The sequence below is a fragment of the Strongylocentrotus purpuratus genome, unplaced genomic scaffold (assembly GCF_000002235.5).
Source record: "Strongylocentrotus purpuratus isolate Spur 01 unplaced genomic scaffold, Spur_5.0 spur5_scaffold_5, whole genome shotgun sequence".
Classification (NCBI taxonomy): Eukaryota; Metazoa; Echinodermata; class Echinoidea; order Camarodonta; family Strongylocentrotidae; genus Strongylocentrotus; species Strongylocentrotus purpuratus.
Window position 1 is genome coordinate 16071896 of NW_022145611.1, and position 25962 is coordinate 16097857.

Below are 25962 nucleotides of genomic sequence, written 5' to 3' on the forward strand. Positions count from 1 at the left end.
TATAATCTGTTCCATACACGTTAAAAAATATGTATGTCTATAAATCATTCTGAATACCCAATGGCGTAATATCATAATATTGTTCAAAAATTGTCAATGGCATAGGCTTAGCACGTATTAACATTCCATAAATATAATACAGAACCTTACGTTCGCAGTATAAAGATAGATGAAAACAAAACAAAGAGCATACACCCGGGTGATAGGGACCTTCAGAAATCACAATGGTTCAATTATCATTTCTTTGATATCTTAAAAAGCTGTTTAAAAGCTGTTATTTTATTTTTGTAATGTGTAATGCAAAAAGCCGATAGTAGGCAAATATAAAACATAATGAGGACAAGTTTTTTTTTCAATGTGATAATAGTCCATTAATGCTGGAGTAGGCGGTCGGGAAGATTGTTTTCTCAATCAAAGTGGGTGAAAGGTGAACAAGTTTATAATTATAAGGGTTTTTTAATTGAAACAAAACAAAAATTAGGATAAACCATGAAAGAAATAAAGATTAAAGAAAGAAAAGAAAAAAAGAAGAATTGAATAAATCAATAAAATAATGGGCCTAAATGAAGAAAAAAAATAGAGAGAGAAAAAAGAGAGAGACGGTAAATAAAAAAAGGAGAATAGTCTGGCCTTATTAACATCTCCCTTTTCCAGTCTTTTTCTTACTCGTGTCTAAATATAGAGAGAGTTTTTCAACAATGTTTTTTTTTTATATAGGCCAAGAGAGGTTATTTTGTTTCAAAAACATAAAGGGAATACCTTTTTAATTCATGCGTTATTGTGGCATTTGTCATCGTACTTTAACTATTAGACCTTTACATTACATTACTTGACATTACTTGACATTACATAAAAGTAATATACTACTTCCCATTACAATAACTACGACCTTTACATTATATAAAAGTAATACTACTTTAAGACGTTTTATGTAAATGTTGTGCGATTTGCATTGAGACGGGGACAACCAGATGAATCTAGACTTACGCATGGCATGTCCACATCAATCATGTCAATTAATTTGCATTTTCACGTGCTATAGTCATCTGGAGACTTTTCCATTATGCAGTGTTTACAGTCATTATTGATAAATACACTGCTTCTTTATTTTTTTGAAATATTTTTTTTTGAACCGTCATTCTGTTTTCTTTATAACGACATAATAAACACAAGTGCTTCACATAGTATTATGCTCCCGCGCATAACTTTCCTAAAAAACGTATGTATACAGGAATGCAATGCATATACGGATGATATTTCATTTGGATAAAAAGAAGTCAACATTGTAACATTTTAGAAGAATAGAAAATGGGATATTATACTTTTGGAATGATCATGAACAAATCTGAAATTGAGAATTTGTAATTCTTACAATAATTATATTGTTAGGGGATGGGGGCTGTTGTGTGGCATTTACTTTACAAGTCGTTGTTACACATTTTGAAAATATCCTCCAAAATTTCAACTTCACGATATCTTCCTCGAGATTCTTTACAAATTTTACGCTTGAGAGAGCACTGGCTAATTTCGAAAAACTCGCGAAATTTGATCCAATTCAAGGCTGCGTGAAGCATCTTTTGCGTAACCCAATTTTCTCAAGTTTTTCGAAATTAGCCAGTGCTTACTCAAGCTTACTCAATACCGTCAATATTTTAGGGACTTCCGATTGAATAGCCCCTCTCCCATAATTTGTTAAGAAAAATTCATGCAGATATCATGAAATCTAAATTTAGGAGGAAATTTTCAAAGTGTGTACTTTTCTAATACGCATGCATAAAGCATTTCAAAAATGCAAACTTTGAAATACAAAGATTTGATATTTATAATTACGACTAGTTGATTGATACTACCCCCCCCCCCCTCACACAAACACAAACCAAAAAAACAAAAAAACAAAAACAAACAAGATCTATACTACAAAAAGTACATTGAGAAATTTATCAAACTTAAGGTTATTTCGGCAGTCCCCCTCCCTCCTTTTTTTAATAGGGGCTATCATCAACTACCGGTTTATCTGGAAATTAATCTGCATGGCTTTAAAATCAAACCGCATTATGTGGCAATCCATTTGAAAGGTATAGCGCTATCATGATGATTATAAATTTAAAGAAAAACATCACCCGCGTACATCAGGGGATTTTTTCGATATTTTTAACTTTAGCGCAATTAATGATTTATAGACGCCATCGAATATGACATTGCATATCATATTTTTTTCTTGGACTTTAGCAGCAAATGTCAACACAGATCGCTCCTGTATTAAAATTAATATTGTAATCCAAATTGTTGTTGCGCTACCAGTACTATAGTGGAATTCAGTTTCTATGAGTTGCTTGAAATTAATACATGCACAGTAAAGTTTTAAATATGTTGCAGAAATGCAGATCAGGCCCAAACAATGTATTAAATAGTAGTTCACTTTGTAGCGGTCATAGAGAGAGAGAGAGAGAGAGAGAGAGAAAGAAAAAGAATCAACGCCTCTAATATATTTTGTTTCTATCTAATTATTCTCATCCAGCTTCGATCAGATGTCAAATCTTTTATTTGCAAGAAATAGTCTGGGGTCGCTTACCTTGAAAAAGTTCCTACTTTGTGGGTTAGAATCTCGTATCGCGATTCAATTGATGTGTGAACTATTATCCAATGAAATAACATTAAGATGTGTATTATGGTTGTACATCTTTTGAAATGGAAGATAATTTTCTTTTTCCACAGTGAAAGTGCTCCGTGTTGCGCGAGCACAGAATTAATAATCGCGTTAAAATTTAATAAGAAATCCCAGGCGTGGATTAATTTGGCTGCGGAATGGATGAATCCGAGCTCTGGAAAACTCCTTTGTGTGTCAGTAATTTCTGAGCAATGCGACTGAAGATCCACTGATCCGTCACAAAGTGTCATGGCAACACAGTATGATTGACGGGCGCAAGAGGCAGAAACCTTTTTCCACAGTCGTATTCCTTGGGAAAGCGTTTATTCGTGCGAACGGTATGCTCGTAGTACCCCCGCCGCTAAGCTCCGGCTAAGCTGAAACTAACCTCACCGTTATATTCAATGCGAGGGAGACACCAATAATTTTTGTTTCTGTCTCTCTCTCCTTTCTACTCTCATTTCTCCGATCAAGTAGGCCGCTGCATGCAAGTGCTGTTCATCAGACAGAAACGAGCCATTCATTAGTGCAGCTCGCGAGACCCCGGGTCGTGTGGATGCTTTTACTCGAGCCAGCTCACCGACCGAGAGACTGAGAGAGAGAAAGTGTGGCGAGGAGGGAAAAAATAATCTGACCACTTTCCACGTCTAGCTAGCTACCTTGCAAGCTTGCCAATGTGATATGTAACAGCGGTCAAAACCCCGATTTGCGATTTGACAGGCCGAGGGATACCATTAGTAGTTTGCGACACACCATCTCGACGCAAAGCCTTGGATATTTTCAGACTTTTATTTGTGGATCACTCTCTTTGGTTTCTTTGGACTACTTTAGCGAAATATTTTCATCAAGAGTTGCCGAAAGTCATCTCGCGACATGGCACAGAGGGTGGGTTTATTTTCTTCTTTTGCTTTTTTTCTTCTTTTTTTTAACTTCGCAACATTTGACGATTACCTCATCTCAAAAACATTTTGTTTTGAGCTACTACTTTCGACTCTGCGTGGTTGTACTTTCATTGATACGCTCCTCCAACTTTGTTCGTCTTTTTCATCTCCAAATAATTCAAACTGCCCCAAAACTGTAAATCATGGAAAAACAACGTTACCAACTTAAAATATATGTTACCTCAAAATGGTTTGAAATTAAATCTTTGTGTTTATTTTCTTCTTTTAATTGCAGGGTTACGATGACGGGCTGCCGCATTACGGAACCTTGGACGCATCGTCTACATCAATGTACGAGGCCCATGCCCCTCGGACAGCCGTACACTACTCGCAGGCTTACGCTCAACCTCACATGAACCACGCACCATCCGTCGCTCATCCACAATTTTACCCTGGACATACACCTTCAAATGTCATTACTCCATCGGTCACACAAAGTGTCACAGATATTCACAAAAGGGACAAAGATGCAATCTACGGGTACAGCATTGATTTATTCATCTGAAGTAGCGAGATATTAAATATAGAGCCTTCTCAGTTCATGGTTTTTTTTTCTCTCTCTCCCTCATCTCTCGAAAAAAAGAAAAAAATCTGTTGGGAATGGTTTCATTGCTTCCTGCTAGTCGCTGTATTGCTACCGGAGAAGTTTCGGTTGACAATTGTTGATTTCAATTGAAAACATAGATTTATTTACTCTTGTTGATACGCACGAAAACACGTGTGAGCTCTTAAAATGGCCCAAAACAGTTAACACGTACTTTTTGTCACATTGCCTTTGTCTAGAAAATACAGTTATATTGAAATTAGCGCCGTCCTGCCCCACCGGAAAACTTCATAAAAACGGGCGACAGGTTGTGATGTGTGTGGAGTGCATCGTGAAATTGATAATGCTTTCCAAAAAGAGTTTCAAAACATGCAACTCGCCCCAGCATTATCTGGCCTTTTTTCGTTTGCAAATATTTAATTCTTTTTACGATTGCATCCTCCCATTTTCAAAGTATGTAGGGTTGGTAATAATCCTCTTAATTTCTTTGAAGAATGAGTCAAAATAGCTCACGGAATTATTCATTATTGGTAAACCAAATTCGGGTTTGTCATAGGATACGGCAGTTGAACGCGTAAGGAGTAAATCCCGATGGTTTGGGGGAAATCGGGGGAGCTCTCCAATTTAAGTAGGCTGTGTTTCCTAATCAAAACACTGCCTTATTCCAAAATACAAACTATCATCCACATTTTACCCCCATTTCCCCTGAATGCTAAGCCACTGAAAATCCGCTAAACGGGGCAATAAAATATGCTGAAGACGGTTGTTTTATTTTTGTCCACAGGCACCCGCTATTCCCACTGCTCGCGCTAATATTCGAGAAGTGCGAGCTAGCGACATGTACCCCGAGAGAGCCCGGAGTGGCGGGCGGCGATGTGTGCTCATCAGAGTCATTCAACGAAGACATCGCTGTTTTTGCAAAACAGGTACACGAGGTGAAGAAGGCAACGGGTTTTTACACTTCATCTTTATATCCCTTTATTTGAAACTGTTTGGTATCAGTCTTGTCCCTTTCCATAGTCTTGAATATTTATTTGATGTTTCTTTGTGATAATTGAATGTTTAAAAAAAGAGTTGATATTTAATAACAAAACCTGAATTATCAATTGTCATTGGAGTCTGGTAGGCCTATTTTCCTGGGTGATGATGAATTAATGTAATACCCAATAAATTCTTCAGAATTTTATTTCTCTTTTCTATTGAATACGATTTAAAAATTTAGCCCTGCTGATAGGGTACAAAGATAAGTAAAATATTTTTCTAAATAGAACAAAATCTTACCTACCAATTTTTTCTTTGATGGTATAGTTTTAATCTTGCATGTTTTTATTAAACATTCTGACATGCTTTATTAATATCAATTGAGGTGAGATGATTTATTTCAGTATTATTTGCTTTCTTAGTTGAATATATTCTTCTTTGCTCATATCCAGAAAATATTTATGTTTTTTCAGTGTTCCCTATTCTGTATCTTAAATCTGTTTATCTTAAATGTTTCCCCTGTTAAATGTTCCATCTTCTTGAATTCTAAAAACAGTCTGCATCCCTACACACAGCCCCACACTTATTTCGTTGTATTTCTCCCAATTGCACGAGACGAAGACCCATTTCTGTTGCATGTGCTGCTATTTATTGCGCCTGTGCCATTTCAATTCACTCGTCTGATTGACAGAATGACCGGTGATATGAGCTTTAAGCCATTTGGTCTGCTAGAAAATGGCGATGGCATGATATTCCTGTAATCCAGCCCATCTCTTCTGGCTTTTGTCAAATGCTTTCCAATGTCTTCAATCAAGACGGAAGCTCCGTTACCAAGGCAATTTGACGATACACTGAAAACAGGCTCCCCCTATAATATATATCTCTATCTCTCTCAAACATTGCATTCCTTTTAGTATTCCCTCTGTTTTAGTTTCTTCTTATTTCACGTATAATCCATGGAATTTTTAAGCAGAAAGTATATTTGCAAATATGGGTTTAAATTCTCCCTATAGATGTTCTTATCGTGTTCCCATGGCCTATGAGTGAAACAGAAATTGATCCATGCCAGGAGCTCTTTTGCCATATTTCAAAACTGGGATCTTCAGAGTTGAGGGTTATGACCAAAATATTCAGTTACAACGTGATTTTTTATTCATCGCTGTTCTCATTTTGACTGCAAAGAAATTATTAAAACATAATTCATACCCAAAAATTATGATGAATGACAGAAGTATAGAAAGCTTTTTAACCTAGTATGTTTGTATTGTTTAAAGTTTTGTGTTATGTCCTAAGTATGCATGCCCCAACAACCTAGACTTTTAAAGAAATTAATTCTTTTTTGTTTCATTTGTGGAAATATATGCTTCAAATCTTGTTCTAATAATCTTGTAATTCACTACATTAAAAACAAGATATATCACTTGAACAGAGAACGATAAATGAAGCTTTTCTAATTGTAAAAATTAAACATCTGGAGCACAAGAGAAAAGGAATTTATCATATGCCTGTTATTCAGCAGCAAAACTTTTATAAAGACCTAAGTGTGCTGTATCTTTTATCAAACTTGTGCTAATTGTTTGATGAATAGATGACACAACCATTTTTGGCAGTATGACCCACACTGCAATAAATTATTTACTAGTTGTGTGCATTTTACACTACCCTTGCATCTCTGCTAGTGTATTCCACATACATGCAACACCACTACCAACCTACACACATAAGGTGGCAAACCAGCCCCACTATACAGCAATGTAGCTTGATTCAAAGTCAAACAAAACATCATTGCATTTTGTAGACCAATATTATTCTTTCTTGCTCTTAATCTTTTGAGATAATCTGGTTAATATAATATTTGCTTTCTTTTTTCTTGTTTGTATGTTGATATTTGCCAGGCAAGGGCAGACAAACAGTACTTTTCCAGCAATGAGGAACTGGATAGTTTGGTAAGTAGTGTATAGATATTAAATGTTTCATTCATTTCCCTGGGGAGTCGTTATTTGTAATCATAAAATAGATGTAATGGTAGTGTTAATTTGCACAGGTTGTGTGACTGCACGAGTCGAATGTGACATTTTCCCTCTTGAATTTTGTCAACATTTTGGGGGACATAAAATTATCACTGAACAGAATAGAATTTACAGCTATCATAATAACTGTTTAAAATTATAATAAAATATTCATAGAAAGCCAGAAATTGCAATATCAAAATTAAATTTTCGCTATCGAACTACGGGGATTGTTAATAGACTAGACATTTGTGTATATTACATTTGCTTTTATATACATTTAGGTTCCACTAGTCTCAGAAGTACCAGATAATGTGAGGCATCTTATATGCCTAGAATATTAATAATGTTATTGATGATTTCTTGAGTCGTCTAGAAATTTATTTGTGTTACCTCTATCTATGTAGACAAAAACTTTACATATAACTCATATTGATCTAAATATTGATCACTTCAAAATAGGGGAATAATCTTCTTTCCTGAATGAAGAAACTGTCAAATTTATGATAATTGTAAAGTACTGACACAAAGTACTAAGAGAATCCATCATATTCCATATTATGAATTTTACAATATATTAACAGAACGAAATATAGGATTTGCTGTTGTCTTTATTTTCCCAGCACATGTATTGGTTGTTCAGAAAGGTTTTTACTTTTGCATTCTTGCAAATACATTTTTGACATTTTAGATGGTATTCTTAAGGTTTAACCTCGAATTATGTTTTGCCCCGTTGAATGTATTATTTTTTACTTGATTATAGCCAACAATGCTCTCCAACCTTTTTATCGTTTGGTTAAGCGAAGAAAATATTATGATTAATGATAGAAAATATGTTTGTTTTCTCTTTTCTTACACAGATGATCCAAGCCATTCAAGTATTAAGATTTCACCTTTTGGAGCTAGAAAAGGTAAGAAAATTTTATTTTAATATCGATACAAATTCCTGGAAACTAACCAGTCTTGTTACATCAGATTGTTCTTGTGAGTTCAATATTGTAAGAAACTTCAAATTGTCGATCATCTCATAATGGATGCAATAGACCTTGAAAATGTATAACTTTCGTCCGTAGGCCTACTAGTATGTCATCTTTGCCCTTTAAAATGTACAACTGGAGACTTCAAGTCTTTACTTTTAAATAGGAGAAAAGATTGCTTTGCTTGGTTGAGTTTATAGGTCATGTGATTATTTATTGTAAGACATCGACTCCACTTCAAAAGCCGCAATGCCCGACTTTTTTCTTCTTAAAAAAAAAAATTCATATCAAATCAAAAACTCATAATAGCAGTTGAAGCTGTTATGAATATATGCTGTATATCATGGTCCTTGATTGCAAAATCTTGGTTAAATAAACCTTGTATCTCCCTAATGAAAAATGCATGTATAAATTTGTAAAAAATAATGCATATATAACCATCCCACAATCATGGCAAATGAAGGCATAATTTCATAGAAAGCATTGAAATGAAATAAACATCAAATTAAGCTTGGCAGACTTAGCTATAGCAGAAAGGTTTGAGTTGCTTGTGAGAAGGAAAATTGCAAAACCACAGATCTGTGTCTAGATCCCTCTTTAATTGAAATGTCATGATATCTTATGCTTCTGTCGTTGATGGGCTTCTTTCTCCCAGAGTTGTTTCAGTTCTTTGGTTTTTGTTGTTGTTTATCAGTGGTCATGGAAATATGGAATTATTCATTTCGGCCTGATTTGGGAAGCACGGAGAAATTGATGGTCTTGTGAGTTGCATGGAGGCAGGCAAATTGTAGGAATAAGTCCGAGCTCAGACAGATGTAAAAATGAACATTAGTTTGCAGTCTCATAGCAATGTGTTTTTGTAATTTTAGGCAACCTCTAACTCATAATTCTATTTGTGAATGTACTCTTCAAATCTTCCTTCATGAAATAATAGTGTTCAATTATTTGATGATCATGTTTGTTAGAAATTGAGAGGAGGAATGGTACATTGAATTCTCAAGGCAATTGATGCCTGTTGTTTGATCTGTATATATTATTGTTTTTTCTATAATTTCGTCAAGTTGATCCTAATCCATACACTCCTTTTAATCCTCATGCTCAAACTCCTTATGTACATGTCTACTAAACACATTAAACACACTTCTACAATGTCAAATATTATTGGGTATTGCTTGCCTGAGTTGCCTCACCACTGTACAACTGTAACGCAGGCAAAATATTTTATATTCTCAAGATCTCCATTCTTTGATATAATTCCTTGATATTTTGTTCAACATATGAAAAAGATAAAAAAAAAATTAATATAGTGTCACATGTAGCAATATCATACCTAAATGTAACAAAAGAAATCTTGAAAATATAATTAAGTAAGATTTTCTTGTGATATATCAAACAAATTGGATAAAATGTGCTTCATAATAATTTGCACAGAAATTACATTACTTTTCAGTGAAGATATAATTTTCATAAAATATGATTGTTTGGAAATTAGTTGACTAAATTACAAAATAAAGCACTTATGTAGCTGTTCTAAGCTAACCTTGAATGAAGTGCACAAGGAGAGGCAAAACTGCATGTAAATACTTAAGTAGTGCTGTGTTAATGAATAAACAATATTACCTCAATTCTATTTTGTGAAGAAAAAAACCTTGTCACTTTTTGGAATGATACACAGTCATTCCAAGGTGATAATGAGGTAATTTTTTTAAGGGAGTATAATTTCTTATCACTACCTTCAACATTTCTTACAAGCTGTGACAAATTAAATCATTATTATTGAGTGACGTACATGTATGGTGTAAAAATAACCCACAAAAGACGTCAACAGGGTGGAAGATTTTGTGACATAATTGCAGAGAGTGGTTGAACAGTTATCTTCCATGTAAAGGTCAAAAAGCAGGAATTAAGAAAGAAAACCCAGCCCTTTTTGTTTGTATTTGATTATCCGTAATGCCCTAACAAGATCTACTCACCATGGGAGACACTTGTTATGTGGCAAATAGAGTAAGAGAATAGAAGTACCATGTAGCAATTTCTAAACAAATTTATATCTTCAGGGATTTTAGCATATAATGGCTTAATGGCAATCATACCAAATTCTGCCCAATTTAATTTTCATCTCCACTCATTCCCCCTCTGAGGATCCCTGATGAAATAAAAACGACAAGCACCAAGAATCACATTCTCGCCTTGATTTCATTAAATCGTGTGATATGGAAAATCCCGAAATGTCCCGTCGAATTTCGCGTATCTACTTCTGTCAGCGTGCAGTCAGTTAGCCCCTAATTGAGAATACTGATAATGTCACAAAAATTGAGAAGGGAGAGGAGAAAAGGCAGGGAGGAACACCGGTGTAGAGGTTTTGGACTGTGGGTGTATGCAGCAAGGGTGGCTTAGATCCCCCATGTCTGGCTTAAGATAGTAATTAACGGAAACAAGAATAGTTTCTATTTCTCCAACTCCATTCTCTGTGTTTTAAACTGATGATGTATTTTGCACAGACATTTGATAATTTGGGCATGTGTAACAAGTTTTGCAGGGAACATTATCGGAAGTCTAGAAGGGAAGACCCATAATTTTCAGGGTTAAAAGGATCGTAAACAAATTAGATATTTCATGCAGACCACATGCTTTGGGTCAATTCGAATGATTGTAGGGAGTTTTAAAAAGCTTGGAACATGAGAAAATTGTGATTGATCGATATTCCATTTGACTATTTCTCTTTTTTGTTTTTGTAATTTGAGCCTTGTATTCATAATGTACAATTTAATGTGGAGGTGTATTAATCTTGTGACAGCATGCAGGATAACAGCACTGCAAGGTCAAATATTCTTTAAAAATGTGTATAAAATCATGATATATCAATGAGGTATGTCAATTTGAAAGTGAATTTTAATGGTGAATTTTGGTGATTTCACTTGATCCAGTCATATTTGTAAGAAATACATATATTTTAATCATTCACACAATTATCATGTAAAAGCGTAATGGAAGGATGAAATTGATGATTGAATTTGAACAAGTCATGTTTGAATTCAAAAAATAGATATAAAATCATTCACATATCTATCTTATAGAAATGGATTGTACAGATTTAATTTGAAGATTTTTCATTTGATTAAGTTATATTTTGTCAGACATATGCCTATGTAATAAAATAATTGACACATTCATTATGGAAAAATGAATTTTCAAGATTAATTTGATGACTTCAATTGAAGGTCATTTGTCAAAAATATACATCAAAATCATTGATGTATTTACCTTGTGAAAATGGATTATAAATATAGCTTAAAAAACTGGAGATTAAAACCATAAGAAATGGACAATAGCATTTGTTTTGATATAAAAACCAAAAAGGATAAAGGCAGCCCAAACTGGAGGACATTCCACAGGATGCGAAGGACATTGCAGCCACCACAAACAATCAGATATAAAGAGAAGAAGACACACTGGCGAAATATAATTGCGGTTGCTTTTGATAGAAATGCTAAGCGATGAGTAAGTTTGGGTGTCTGAATGTCCCTGTGCAGGCAGGCAGGCAGACCTGCTTTCTGCCCGAGAATAATCCCAAATAATTGGAGGTCTCTTCTATCGGTGTTGTGCAGTCTAGATACAGGGCACATGGCTATCAATGCCTTCTTCCTTTGTGTGGCTTGTTGCGCCGGTAATCTGGGACATTAGGCAGATCACCTCGCATGGCTCGAGTCCCGGCAATCACTGCTGTTTCCAATTTCCCCACAGCGCTGCTCTTGTCTCTGTTTCTGAGTAAGCCACCACGACGAAGAAGACCTTCTTGGGAAGAAAAACTAGATCATGTTTATAAATATAAACAAAACTGGTTATGCATGGGAAGAAAAGCCCCCCCCCCCCTTCTTGAGCTCCCTCTCCTACTCCTGCAGAATAGGATAAATTTCATATTCAGGTTATAATCTTGCAGTTGGAAATGTAGAATATTTCAATTTCTGGGCAAGACACTGTTATGCAGTGAAAAATGCCTTTTACACTGAAGACTAAAGCATAATGTATCATGTATGACCTACATATTTCTTTTTACTATTTTTGTAAACTTCAAATCCCTAAAATTTGTTTTTTTTAGGTACAGCCTTGAAATATTGTAAATATCCCATTTACATTAAGTTTTATGATTTTATATATTACCGTACATATTTAAACCAAATGATACCTAACCAATAAATAATGTTAATATGTGTATCATAAAACCAAGTTGTAAAATATGCAACTGTTTAATATCATATTCTTCTTTTAATCGATTTCAATTTTTTTTCTTCTAAGGACAGATTGAATAAGGTTCATTTTAATTGAGGATATTTTTCAAAAGAAATATTGTCATGTGGAAATTTTGATTTCTCTCCCATTATTTACCTTGCCTGAGTAATCATGAACACTTTATTTCATGAAATTTTAGGACAATGAGAATTCTGTCATTAATTCACCGTCATATATTCATACATGTACATGTATGTTGTAGAGATTTAGGGTTTTAATGAAAACTTAACTTTTCCCATGATTTGCATTTATTTCTAGTCCCAGTATTATTTGGAATGACATATACCAAAATGTGCTTTATAAACTTATGGATATTTCCAAGAAACTTTGAATATAGTCCTATCAAGCACCTTACAATCATAGCCATTATGAATGATTTTGAAGGGAGAAGTTTTGTGTAGTATCATTCTAAGAAACTGTAGATATATATATATATGGTTCATCTGGACAATAAAAGGCATGGGAAAGACTTTAACCAATCTCATAAACCACTACATACTGTAATAAGTGCATACAAACATACAGTAAATGAGCACTATTTTCCCCACTCGTGTTTATAAGTGGCACAACTAAAAATCAACTTTACACACGCTGGCTTCTGCATTCACGAGACATCACTACCTGGCAACGTACATGCAGATGGTGCACGTGCTAAAGATATAGGGGGACAGAAACACAGGCCTATGGTGTACAATATCATGGCCATATGCCTGCCCACCTCAGTAAATCACTTTCGATTGCTAGCTAGCTAGCTGCACTGGCAGCCAGTGTAGTATAGTTCTTCTACTTCTCCACCTCCTCCGCTTGCTCGCTCGCATACCTCTGTTCACCCACGTAGTATATCAGAGGCCTGCTAGCCAGCTCTGTAATGTGTAACCTATTGAAGTTATGCTGTAAAGAAAGAGCCTATGAATTTTGGTTGAAGTGGAGAGAGGGATGGGTGAATTCGATTTGTTGCTGGCTTGTCGTTTGTAGTGATGAGTGCAATTGCAATGGCCGCAGAATTGAGATATATTTACAAGTTGTTTGAGAAAATTCTGTTTTATGAGGGAGAATTGCTTTGATGTTTAATCCAATACCATGATGTCAAATCATAATTACATGTATGTTCAAGTTACTTACAGAGAATTTTCACAACAATTTGAGTTGAAGATTATTTTTGTAGTTCTCTCACTCATAGGACATGTATGTATTTTCAGAGCACATCAAACAGTTCATACCTTGTAACTTATATTGTTTGTAAGTAGGGTACATCGAACATGCATTTGAAATAATCCTGAAACTCAAACGGTCTGTTGGATTTGTTTTGTGTGTTTGCACTAATTTTAAACCTCGGCTGTAAATACTAAAGTGTTTTGCTCTTCACAATCACTGATATTGATTGATGATGGAAAGCCTTGTCTGGTATAATGTTACAGACTACACCATGCATACACTCAATAACATCATAGTCATACCAACCCGGCTCAGCCCTACGTGTTTTAAATCATGCATGCACATACACACTGGGGCAAATCCAGGGTTTTGTACAATGTGGGGGGGGGGGGGGGGGGGGTTGATTCCAAAATTATTTATCTGACAAGCACACACAAAAAAAAAGAGGGAAAAAAAGGGTGTTTCTGGTTTTCAGGAGTGCCATTTTGGTGTTTGATTTGAAATAAGGGCATACATGTACATTGTATGCAAGATGCCAAGAAAACAACTGGGGGGGGGGGGGGGTTCCCCCTCGCCCTCACATGTCTTGTACACTCTTGCAGGACAGAGGTCTATATTACAGGACTCGTAAGTTTTATTCAGTATTTATGCCATTAACAGGAAACTAAAACCTCTATAGAACATGAAGGTAAACAATATTTTTTGGGGAAATATTGAATGAGCTTCCTGAATGTAGTTACCTGAACGCCAACCAACATCCTATGTTTTGCGGGATATTGCCAAAAAGCAAAAAACTCCTGAACCGTGAGCCAACAGTTAGCCAACACAGATTAATATGTTACCATATCAAAACAACATTGATTACAAAACACTTGAGCTAAAATTAATCAAGTGTATATTATTAATGATTTTTTTCTCACTATTTACAAAATGAGAAATTTTGTCTCGTCAAACAAGGTATTCTGTGATAATGAGAAGGTAAACTTTAAGTTACCACTCAATCTATTCATATTTCAGAATGATTATTTTTAAGTTTGACTCTCAATTCTGATAGATTTTCATGTGGTTCGCCTAGTCTAAAGGCATTGTGACCTTATTCTACAAAGTAATAATAACACCTAATAATTTGTTATTCTAACAGACCATCTCTTCATTGAAAATATCAGATCCATTTATTGATTTGAAGTCCTGTGAAGATGAATAAAGAATCACACTTTTCAGAATTCCTATTTTTGTAGAAAATCTAGGAATATACCGTATATCATTGCCCCAGAAATAATCTTTTTAGGAACATAAAATTTACATCTGATGTTTTTTCCATTCTCAGTACTCAGTAATTTAAAAAAAAAAAATATTTGACATGGGACCGTCTCATCATTATTGCACTTGTATACTTGTTTTGTTGTTTTTGTCTTTTCCATCTATTTGGGATTAATTCTTGCCAGATAAGAAAAAAAGATAAACATAGGTACAACACATGGAACAAGCACATATTGTATACTATTTCATGTCTTTGAAATATATTTTCCTCCATAAATCTCCATCAGGTATATAGACTTGTAGTAGCAAAACAGCCAAACTCAGATTTTTACAAGCTTACAGGAATTAATTGAAGGATGATTGGGAATTCATAATGTGAAATCAATATGTGTGCCCAATTTAATATATTTTTTTGTTTATGAAAAGTAGTCATATTTACACATCAAAATTCCTGGCTTTTGAAGCTGTTTAGCAAACAAACCTGTCGTTGACTGGTTTAGAGCTGTGTAAAAATGGGTCAAATATATATTCTATACAGACACCAGAAATCGTGAAAGAGAAAAAAAACTGCACAAAAAAAAAATAGTGATGATGCTGAAGTTCAGTGGTGGTTAAAGCCTCCCATTGACCTGTCAGAACCCAGCACAATAGCGAGGAAAAAAGAAGAAGAGAAAAGAAAAAGGTCCCTTCTGCATGGTGAATGACTTGTTACAGCATGTGATATGACAGTCTTTTCTTTTCAGATGTCAATGACTTCTACGCTCCCCTTGGTAGCCAGTGACATTACCTCGAACCGGGTTCGCGCCCGCCTTTGTGCGGCTTTGACCTCTCTCTGCCACCATTAAATGCCTTTTAATGCTCTATGCGCTATTGCGGCTGGAGTTGAATAAAGTTTCAATATTCCACCATACATGGAGGGAGCCCAGAGAGAGAGAGAGAGGAAGAATGAAACGGAACAAGGGGAGGTTTTTGAATGGGAGAGGACTATAACACAACCCCTTGTTGAAAATTCAAATTGTAAAGAAAAGCATTCAATCATCCCCCTGCCTAAGCCTGCGTGTGTCATCCCATCACCTTGGTAATCATTATTCCTCTGAAAAATGGATTTTTATCCCCTATTCTACATAATTCTCCCTCTCTCTCTCTCTCATTCTTTACCAGCGCTTTGGTTATTTCTGTTTTTCTATTCATGCCCTTTTCTTTTCAGACCTTAAAGAATGAGCAGACCCAGTTTGAGGTTTCTAATGCGTTTTCACGGGACTTACGCATATATATCATGTATTTCATTGTGATTTTCTGGATCATTTGCGTTTGGCGCTGCCATAATGGGGCAGCATATTTGATACCAGCTTTTTCTTTCTTTCTCTCTTTTTATGAATGCCCCTTTGGAAAGAAGGTGTATTGTGTTTGTGCCCGCATAGGACGATTGTAAGCTTTCTCTATTTCAAAGGTTTCTATTGTATTCTCCCTCCGAGCATTGAAGGGGTTTACAAGAGATAGAAGTAAAAAGGAGGGTATCTGAAGTTAGCAATCGTTTTTATTTCAAACAGATGGGGAAGCGAGTATTAAAAACTGACTTAAAGTGTCAGTTGCTTTAGTAAAATTCAGTTTCAGATACATTCCTTGTCTGATTATCTAAGTTTATTTCAAATTTCTCAGTCTGTTTAAAGGTTTGTTTATTTGCCATTCAGCATTTTACCATGGTAAAACTGTTTGATTTTTTATTTATCCAAAATTGTAAGGGAAAATATCAATGAAGAGTTTTGAGAAAAAAAATTTATTAAAAAAAATGAGGAAAGAATATCGGTCATTGCAGAAAAAAAATTATAATAACCAAAGGGTAATTTAAAACCAAAAATGAGGTTTTTCACCACCCTATCTCGCTCCCATTTAAACTTTTATACCAATTTTCAACATACATTTAAAATAGGGGGTTAACAACATTTGAAGACAGCGGGGACCTGTCGAATTGAATAAATTGTATTAAAAATTATTATTCATGCTTTCTTTATGTGCCTTTGAACAAAAATTGCAATAAAATACATGTGCCCAGAACTCAGAAGCAAAGTCCTGCTTCTCATAACAGAGGATGGATTACCAGCAAGGGAAAGTTTGGAGGATGCATTTTTACTGGGTTGAAACGGTATCAAGGGCAATTCTTGGAGCTAGCACTTTTGTAGCAGCAAACTAAATAAGTACTCGAGGTGAAAGTGATAATCTGCCCTGCTTGTAACACCATCTAGGTGGTAAATGGATGTGCAAATAATGGATAGATACACCTCCGTCAATACACACTGGCCATTGATAACTTGTTAGATGGGGGATAATCTGAAATGTACATAAGACACCTAGGTGTGAAACACTGGACACAGCACATGGCCGTCAATGGCTTACCGTTTGTGCTGTGTCAACATACCCGGTGCTTACATTATTATATATATACGAGGCGGCCTGCCGACCCTCCCTCCGACACTTTCATTCTGTACACATACTCATGTAGCCCTTCCAACTCTCACATTAACCACACACGCAAACACAGCCCAAGCCGCAATCGTCTGTCCGACAAAGGTGATCGTGGCAGGGTCCCACTGCATGCAACATGGCTCACTACATGCATGCATGGGCCATGGGGGCAAGTATCGTGAGCTTCGAGGTCCGGATCAGTGAGAGTCGATTTCAGAGCTGGCCATAGAAAGTCCCAGGGTGTTTATCATTAAGCTCTCAGGGATAAATAGGGGGAGAATCTATTATCTGGAGAAAATTGGCAGGAGTCTAGACGCGAGACGGGGTGTTATGAATAGCGAGTAATGAGAGCTATTCATCTATACCTTGGCTCTTTTACCCCAGCAAATTGTTTGTCTTTGAGGTCAGTGCTTAAGAAGCCACTGGATGGGGTGCAAGGGGTAGTGACTATTGTCCCCTTCTGTATGTGATCCATAACCCTCCTTTGCTTTTTAGTCCCTTAATCTGTTTGGACCGATACCGTTAGCATGCAAAGAGGAAGAATAAGAAGACGCTCAAATGCGGAGAGAGAGGGGGCGACGGACTTGAAGATATATTCCTCCATCAGACAATCGCCAGTTAGATGCAGATGTGCATTGTGTTATGTTGATGTTGTCTGTTGAGAGCCAGAAGGGCTTTAATTTTATTTGAAGTGCTTATTAGTTAACGTCCTTGTAGATCTAACTAGCTGATTTGAGGTGTGTGTATATATATATATATATATATATATATATATATAATGGTGTTGATGTGTGGGTGTGTCTTGAGAGAAGGAGAAAAGGAAATGTAGAGAGGAAGAAAAGGAAAGAGAGGAAAGAGAAGAAAGAGACGAATGAGAAAAGAACAGGAAAGAGTGAATGTTGAACGGAGAGACATAGAGGGAAAGAGTAAAGATGATGTAAGAGAGAAAGAGGTATAAGAGAAAGAGAGAGAGAGAGAGGAAGAGAAATTAGAAGAGGAGAAAGAGAGAATAAAGAAAGAATGGGGAACTGTGGTTAGTATTGATGAATAGGAGTCAGACAAATAGCGAGGGTTACGGAGGGTTATCATGACATATGAATAGATCCCAGGTATCAAATTGATCAATATGGGTAACTGGACCTATTCATGGCCCCCCTGTTGAGAGAAGAAAGGGAGAAGACATGCAGAAAATAAGCCCTAAGATGCAACTCCTCTAACTTCAACAAAAGGCATATTGGTTACATTTAACTGCCATTGTTGTACCTACTACAGGAACTTTACTTTTAAAGGGCCAAGCAATGAAGCATCGAGGCGTTTTCCTCATGTTTTATTTGGCTCGGCAAACGTTTTATAAGGGCATGGTTATGTGGTCAGTAGTCGTTAGTCTATCAAAGAAACAGTAACTGTAAAGCTTTATTTTGGTTGTTATTTTGTAAACATGTTACAGGGCAAGGAGGGAGGGGTAGTGTTTACTAGTTCAATATGTCCCCTACCCTGCCGCTTTCGAAGACGGAATGAAAGAAACAAGGAAATGAGACATTTATATATATATATATAATTTAGAATGTGATTGTATTGAGAACGTGGTTGTATTCAATTCCATATGTATATGATTATCAAGAAAGCAGACTGTGATGAAAATACTTAAGTGAACAAAAATAATTCATTTAAATTTATAGTCAAACAAAGTGATAGAATCAAGTGCTACATTTGTTATTACCGATCTTAAATCTGTGGAATTTAAACTCTGATACAAGTGAAATCAACCACTTTAATGAACAGATTTTTTTTAGTATCCGGTGGCTGATAGGGTCTCTATCTTTAAGGCGCTTACAAACTTATTATAATTATATGGATACAAATGCGAAACCATAAAGAGATTATCCTCTTTCTAGAGAGTTTGAGTTGCAATTTTTTCGTTTTCAACAAATTGTATCTTATAAACGGATTGTCTCCCACCGAGATAATACTAATAATCCTCTCTTAACACTACGTTATTATTTTGTTTGTGTATGTGTGAGTGCATATGAAAAACTTCAGTATGTCTAAGTTCATTCGTTGCTATTTTCCTTTTATTATGAAAATTGTGTTTAGACATTACTTCTGTATTTTTAATTAGAGAGCTAGGAGAGATGTGACTTCAAACATGACAGATATTCAAGTTAAAATGAATGGTTATTCTGTGGAATAACTTGAAATTAATGAAATGTTGAAAATATACATGACAATTTTTCCATGTATGAAATTTTAACAAGCACATTTCAATATGTTGAAAAATATATCTTTGTCTATAAAAGCTGTTATTATACTAGAACAAACTGTTTTCAATGATTTGAAATATGCTTTTAAGGGTTTCAAAAGAAGACTAGTAATATTTAAGTGATATGAAGAGTTGGTAGAAAAGATTTTAGCAAAATCTATTTGTCACGTTTACAATTATATCTGTGTGGAATAATTGAATTGTTTGGAATATCAGAGTGCTGGTCATAAAATAAGAGATAAACCAGGATATAAATGGAGGTACCTGCAGGCTGTGAAATACTAAATAAGTGATGAAGATTTTCTCCCCACATACCTTTTAAAGGATTTTGTAAGAATTTTCTGTAGATTTCATAGAAAAGCATATAATTTTCCAATAAGTTGGACACTTCTCCATTCCCTTGTTATATTACATGCCTTTTTTGTTGTTGAAGAGTGTATATTTAAGACTCTTGCCAAACTTGCCATAGCCTAAAATTCAATGCTTTCACAGAAAACATCATTCATTCATTCGTTGTTATTATATAATAAATAATATATAAAGTTCATAAAAGTTTGTTTTTCTCTGTCGACAAACATGCAGACAAAACAATTGTAAAGTTTTCTGCCTTGGATGAATTTTTTTTTTAACAGGGGCTCTTTTTAATGATTTACAGGTATAATGATTTTTGTCGAAACATATTTTCAAAATTTTGGCACAACCAATTTGTAATTCCTGATTATGGATATGATTTCTAACGTCATGTTCTCCCTTTCTCTCACAGGTACATGAACTATGTGACAATTTCTGCCATCGGTATATCAACTGTTTGAAAGGCAAGATGCCCATAGATCTGGTCATAGAGGACAGAGAGGGCATCGGGGCTATCAAAACAGGGGCAGCGTCACCAACAGATGGGGGATCAGACAACCACAGTGAATCCAGAAGCCCCATGGATCAGGTGAGCAAGAGTATTTTTATAAAGAAATTTCCATTTTTGTTTCCTTTCTCAGCTGCGTAGCTGGAGTGAAATTTATATTGGCGCTGCTTTTTTGTCGGCATTGATGCCTATGCTGACTGCAACACTAAGATTTATATGGTTCTCATTTCAAAAGGATATATGACAAATTTCTTGAAACTTGTTTGTTCTAGGGGTCTCTTTTTGATACATCATTATGTTATTTGTTCAAAACATTTTTATTCATCTAACTGATCTGAGGGTACTTCTACTGATCCTGGTGCTGTTAAAAAGTATTTTAGAGTTATAATTTGTTGGTAATATAGTTTATGTTTTTGATATTCTCGACACATATTTTTTACAAAGATATTTTACAAAGATATTTGTTTGTAAATTGGGGGATGCCATTTTCCCCACTACTTCATGTAATTTCCTTTACCCTGTAAGTTTTCAGTAGACTACATGTTCACATATTACCCAGTTTAATTTCCACTGGTCAATAAGGCTACATTTTCTTTTGTTCGCGGGGGGGATGTGCGTGCAATGTTTCAGTTTTGCAGTCTACTTCCACAGATTTCCAGCTAAAAACACAACCGTTATGAGTTTGAGCTGCCTGATTTGATAACCAAATCTCTGAAACCATTTAATCATGATTGCATGTCAAAATCATGACAGCTAAAACCCATTTTGATATTAACTGAGAATTCTGTTGACTTCGGTGAACGAAAGTAATATGAATTCAAACAAGAAAATGGCTCTTTTCCTGGTTCAACAAAAAGGGAGTAATTCTCCGCGAAAGATGACGAGCCTTTCTCCTGTCAAAAGAACAGGCAGAGTAAACTTTTACATTACTTTGTGTAATTGAAATTTAATTTTGTTCTGTTTACATTGGCTACATGAATCATGCCATGGCTGCACTTAATTCCTCTTTTGAAGTCCTGGGCAGAAAGATGATTTTGTTTGAGGTTTCCATTACCGGCGATGTGACTTTTTGAAGTTTTAATCAGCTTACAAAAAAACTTAAACTGGATATAAAAATGAAGAGTTTTGTGAGAAGCTCTCTGGTGAATTACTTGCAGAAACTATACATTACATGGTATTAGTTTCTATTTTGAGAGCTTGAAAACTATTTCTAACCATGCATTTGTCGCAGTCTGTACTGAAAGAGCAATGTTTTGTATTATGATTTGATAAGTTTAACAAATAGTCTTTGTAGCTGTTTTCATGGTGTTGTTTGAAATCGACTATAATTTCATCTAATGAGAGCCAGAAGGGTATATCGTCCCTATTTTCACAAAGTGACGGTAGTGAGAAAAATCGTAACGCAAAGTGAATGCAATTTTTTTCACTACCGTCACTTCGTGAAAACAGCGACGATATGTTCTAAACATATGTGTGATAAAGCTCTTCTCCCTCTCTCTGGATGATTCATTGAATTTGTTAAAGAAGGTGGGGAAGAATTATAACAGGAGCAGGAGGATTAGGGGACTTATTTTCAGCTCAGGGCAAGGAAAAGGTTGTGGTAGTTTTTAGTATTAAACAAATTTTTATAATCAGAATTAGAGAAATGTAAGGAATGCCAATGGTTTTCATTTAGCAGCAGCTTCATTCGAATTCCTATATATGATGCCAGTGTGATTTTCAAACAATGAGCCATCAAACCTTAGCTTTCTTTGTCAAGGTTTGATAACACAGGTCAGGTCATGGGGCTGTGAATAATGATAATTCTAGCGTAAACCAGGGGCCAATCGGGCAGGTAGGGAGAAAAGGTGACGTTGCACCCTCTCATTAGCAACCACTAAACCTTGCCAAGGTTCTGCTAGGTCAGGGATCGTGTTTTGGCCGACTCATCCCGATACACCTGTGATGAAACCTCTTCCTTTACACGCCATGACTGCATTGCGGCGCTTCCTGCGCTAATTACCCCGGCCCGCTACATGAAACAGCGTAACTAGAAAGTCACAAGAAAGAAAGATAGAGGATCCCGGGCACTTGGTAGACATTTGCCACTGGATACTCAGCGGGCTTGACTCCAATGTTTGTTAGTTTTGACAGGTCTTGTAGTGTGCTTTCAGACATCAAATAAGTAACAGGAGATAGCTCTAATGGATACTTCTATAAAGTCATCGTTGACACTCTTTCAGGCCCTTTTTTTTCTCCAACCCTCCTGTCTCTTTTCATTTTCTATTTTTTCATCTTTTTTCTAAAATCAAGGAGGGGAGATCACTGACATGGCATGTTCCCAAGTCTTTCCTTATCTTCACGTCATTATGATCATCACCAATTTGATTTTCTTGTGAAAGTTGATGGGTGAAATTTGCAGCTCGATACTCAGCGAATTGAGTAGGACATGATGGGAAAAGTTTGTTATCATTGTTTACTGTTGCTTGACAAGAAATGTTTAGCAACTGGCCTTGGTCGGAGAGAGGAAGAATATAAATAACAATGCCAATAAATGTATCACTTTTTGTTTAAGTGCTTTACTTGCTAGATCTTTGATATTTGATCCTGATTTGTCATAAAATAATATTGACAAATTTGTTAGACTTTCATTTTCTGTCATCAAGGTTTTGTCAGAAGTGATCTTCACAATTTATTTTAAATCTCAATATTTTTTATAATCTTTATATCTATGAAATATGACAGCGAAACTTGGTAGAAACATGTTTGTTTATAATAATGAGAGGATGATATATTTAGTGATGGATAGACAAGACAAACTTGTGGGGAGACTGAATATTTCTTCAAAGTAAAGGAAAAAAGAATGCCATCAATTTGTGCAATTGGTGACAATTCTGTCTGTCTGTCCGTCTGTCTGTCTATCTAAAATGGCACTAACTACCACCCATTGTGGTAGCATTCCATGAACAATGTCGCATCATCAGACATTGTGTTGGTTTGGATTTATGCCCTTCTACTTTGTACCGAACCCAGGACCTTCCCGTTGTAAGACCATTGCTCTACCACTGAGCCTTATGTATGGTTGTTATTTTGAGACGCTCCATTTAGGATGAGACTAACTACCACCCGTTGGGGTATCATTCCATGAACAAGGTTGTATCCTGAGACACTGTGTTGGTGCGGTTCTATTGTCCTTTGACTCGGTACCGAACCGGAAACCTTCGGTTGTAACACCAATGCTCTACAACTGAGCCATTCGTATGGTCGTTATTTTGAGATGGTCCATTCAGGATGAGACTAACTACCACCCGCTGGGGTAGAATTCCATGAACATTGTTGTATCATGAGACATTATGTTAGTGCGGTTCTATTGTCGTTCTAGTCGGTAGAGAACCAGAAACCTTCGGTTGTAACACCAATGCTCTACCACTGAGCCATTTGTATGGTCATTATTTTGAGATGGTCCATTCAGGATGAGACTAACTACCACCCGCTGGGGTAGAATTCCATAAAAATTGTTGTATCATGAGACATTATGTTAGTGCGGTTCTATTGTCATTCTAGTCGGTAGCGAACCAGAAACCTTCGGTTGTAATACCACTGAGCCATCATCAGGGTACCTTTTTTTTAGACGGTCTGTCGTAGACTAGACCAACTACCACCTAGAGAGTTAGCATTCCATGAACAATGTCGCATCATGAGGCATTGTGTTGGTATGGTTGTATGCCCTCCCTCTTTTCAGACCAGATCAGAACAAATTCATTGAAGAGGTAACAATGACAGGAGGGGACAAGGGGACTTAAAGGGAGAATAACCTGCAACATCAGTCCACCGGGAATTCAGGGCTATTCTCAGCGTCTTTTCTTCACTCCCCATTTCTTCTCTCCTCTCTTCCGTCTTTCATTCATCCGACCAATCCAAAGGTTGAATTGATTGATACAAAACTTGCCCAAATGTTGCTTAATGTGAAGAGATCTGCGGAAGGTATAAGGATACGGTTGCATATCGTGGAGAGGTGGGGTAGAAATGAAACAGAAAGTCTGTGGATGCAGACGGACCAGTCAGACATGTATTTAGACAGAGACAGATAGATATGGAAAGCAAGGGCAGAGTGCAGTCAAGAGAATGAGAGAAATCTGTCAGCTAACATTAGAGTTGTTACTGATCTATTTTCTACTGGACTGCCAATAAAGGGGGAGGCATGGTTGAAATGGGAAGAAATGAAAGAAAAAATAGACATGCAGTACAATGGGAGGAAGCATCCAGCCACAAATAGGAGACCAAACGCCCCCCTTTTTCTGAAGAGAGAGGGAGAGAGAGAGCGAGAGAGGGAAGGAGGAATGAAAATGCCTCATCAATCTCATTTCTTGTACCAATGTAGGTTGATTTAGAAGCTCCACTGCAATGCTCACTTTGGAGTGGAGTAGTTTAAGGGGGGCAACTTAAAAGATGACAGCTCCAATTTGGTTGACGGCTCCAGAGAGAGAGAGAGCTTTGATCCTCGCCCCTTGTTCACCATCACTGAGAAGGTCCTCCAGCTATACATTGGGTTGGTTTAGGGGGGAAAGAAGAAGAAGATGGAGCGCTCCCTTAATGTCTCCTGATGCCGGGGGAGTGCCGGGCAAAAGAGAGAAAAATGGGGGCTATATTCATGCATCTTAATTTAGGAGTCCCTTTGACAGGCACGGCCAGTCTGCCCCTGATGTGTGCGGGTGATGCGCTGGAAGAATCTCATCTCATTAATTCTGATTTGAAGAGGAGAAAAGGGGGGTAGGCCTTTTGTGTCCGGCTTGACAGTTATAGTTCCAGGAGAGATTAAAGAGGACATAGAGATCAAAAGGGACCACATGTTTGCTTGCAGAATTACAGCTTCTCTTTTTTATAATCTCCTCAAAGTAGGAATAAAGTGAAGTATCTCCGTATGATGAGTGATGACATGTTTCCATGGTTAAGAAAGAAGAAAATGGCACTTTAAAATGAAGAGCAGACATCCACTGTCTGATGGCTATTGTAGTTTTGCCAATCAATCATTCACAGGGATTTGGACGTCAAAAGATCTTTCAAAAATGAAGAAATTGGCGGACAATTTGAAGAGGGCATCTTGAAGTTTAATGAATGATTTATGGTCACATTCTGTATATATAAGGAAGATAAATTCTTTGACCCTTCTTTGATGTTGGCCTTAAACTTGTTAAATATATTATCCCTAAAGGGCATATCAATAAAAGTGGTATGGGCTTAAAAAGAGAATTTTGAGCCTTCATTCGTGATCCTTATACATTGATTTCACATTCATGGCCTCCTGGAAAGAAAGAGCTCAATTGCTTATTTAATCTCTGTAAGACTCAAGAAATCATGCTTAGACACCAGTCTTTGTTATAAATAGCTTTAAAAGATTCTCATAGATTTGAGAAATGTTGATTTATTCCATTTATTTCCAAAAGAATTATATCACTTTATCTAAGCTCTTCACCTGAAAATAAAACCATTGACTTTGACATGCAAGTCGTTAGAGTTAGAGGAAATAAATTCATATTTAGGTTGCATTTAGGGTACTAAAGGACAGCCTCTTGAAGTAATATTCATCAAAATGAATT

At 36.1% G+C, this 25962-nt stretch overlaps 1 protein-coding gene across 1 annotated transcript in view; it reads left to right on the forward strand.

Annotated features, from left to right (window-relative positions):
- Positions 1-2770: 2770 nt before the first annotated feature.
- The window catches only part of LOC757216 (homeobox protein Meis1), a 59205-nt gene continuing 36013 nt past the window's right edge, over positions 2771-25962 (forward strand). Inside the window, exons 1-6 of the mRNA XM_030998663.1 lie at positions 2771-3532; positions 3824-4068; positions 4917-5058; positions 7009-7059; positions 7983-8033; positions 20291-20467. Of these exons, the coding sequence (XP_030854523.1) occupies positions 3521-3532; positions 3824-4068; positions 4917-5058; positions 7009-7059; positions 7983-8033; positions 20291-20467 (678 nt within the window). The 5' untranslated portion in view covers positions 2771-3520. The remainder of the gene's footprint in view (positions 3533-3823; positions 4069-4916; positions 5059-7008; positions 7060-7982; positions 8034-20290; positions 20468-25962) is intronic.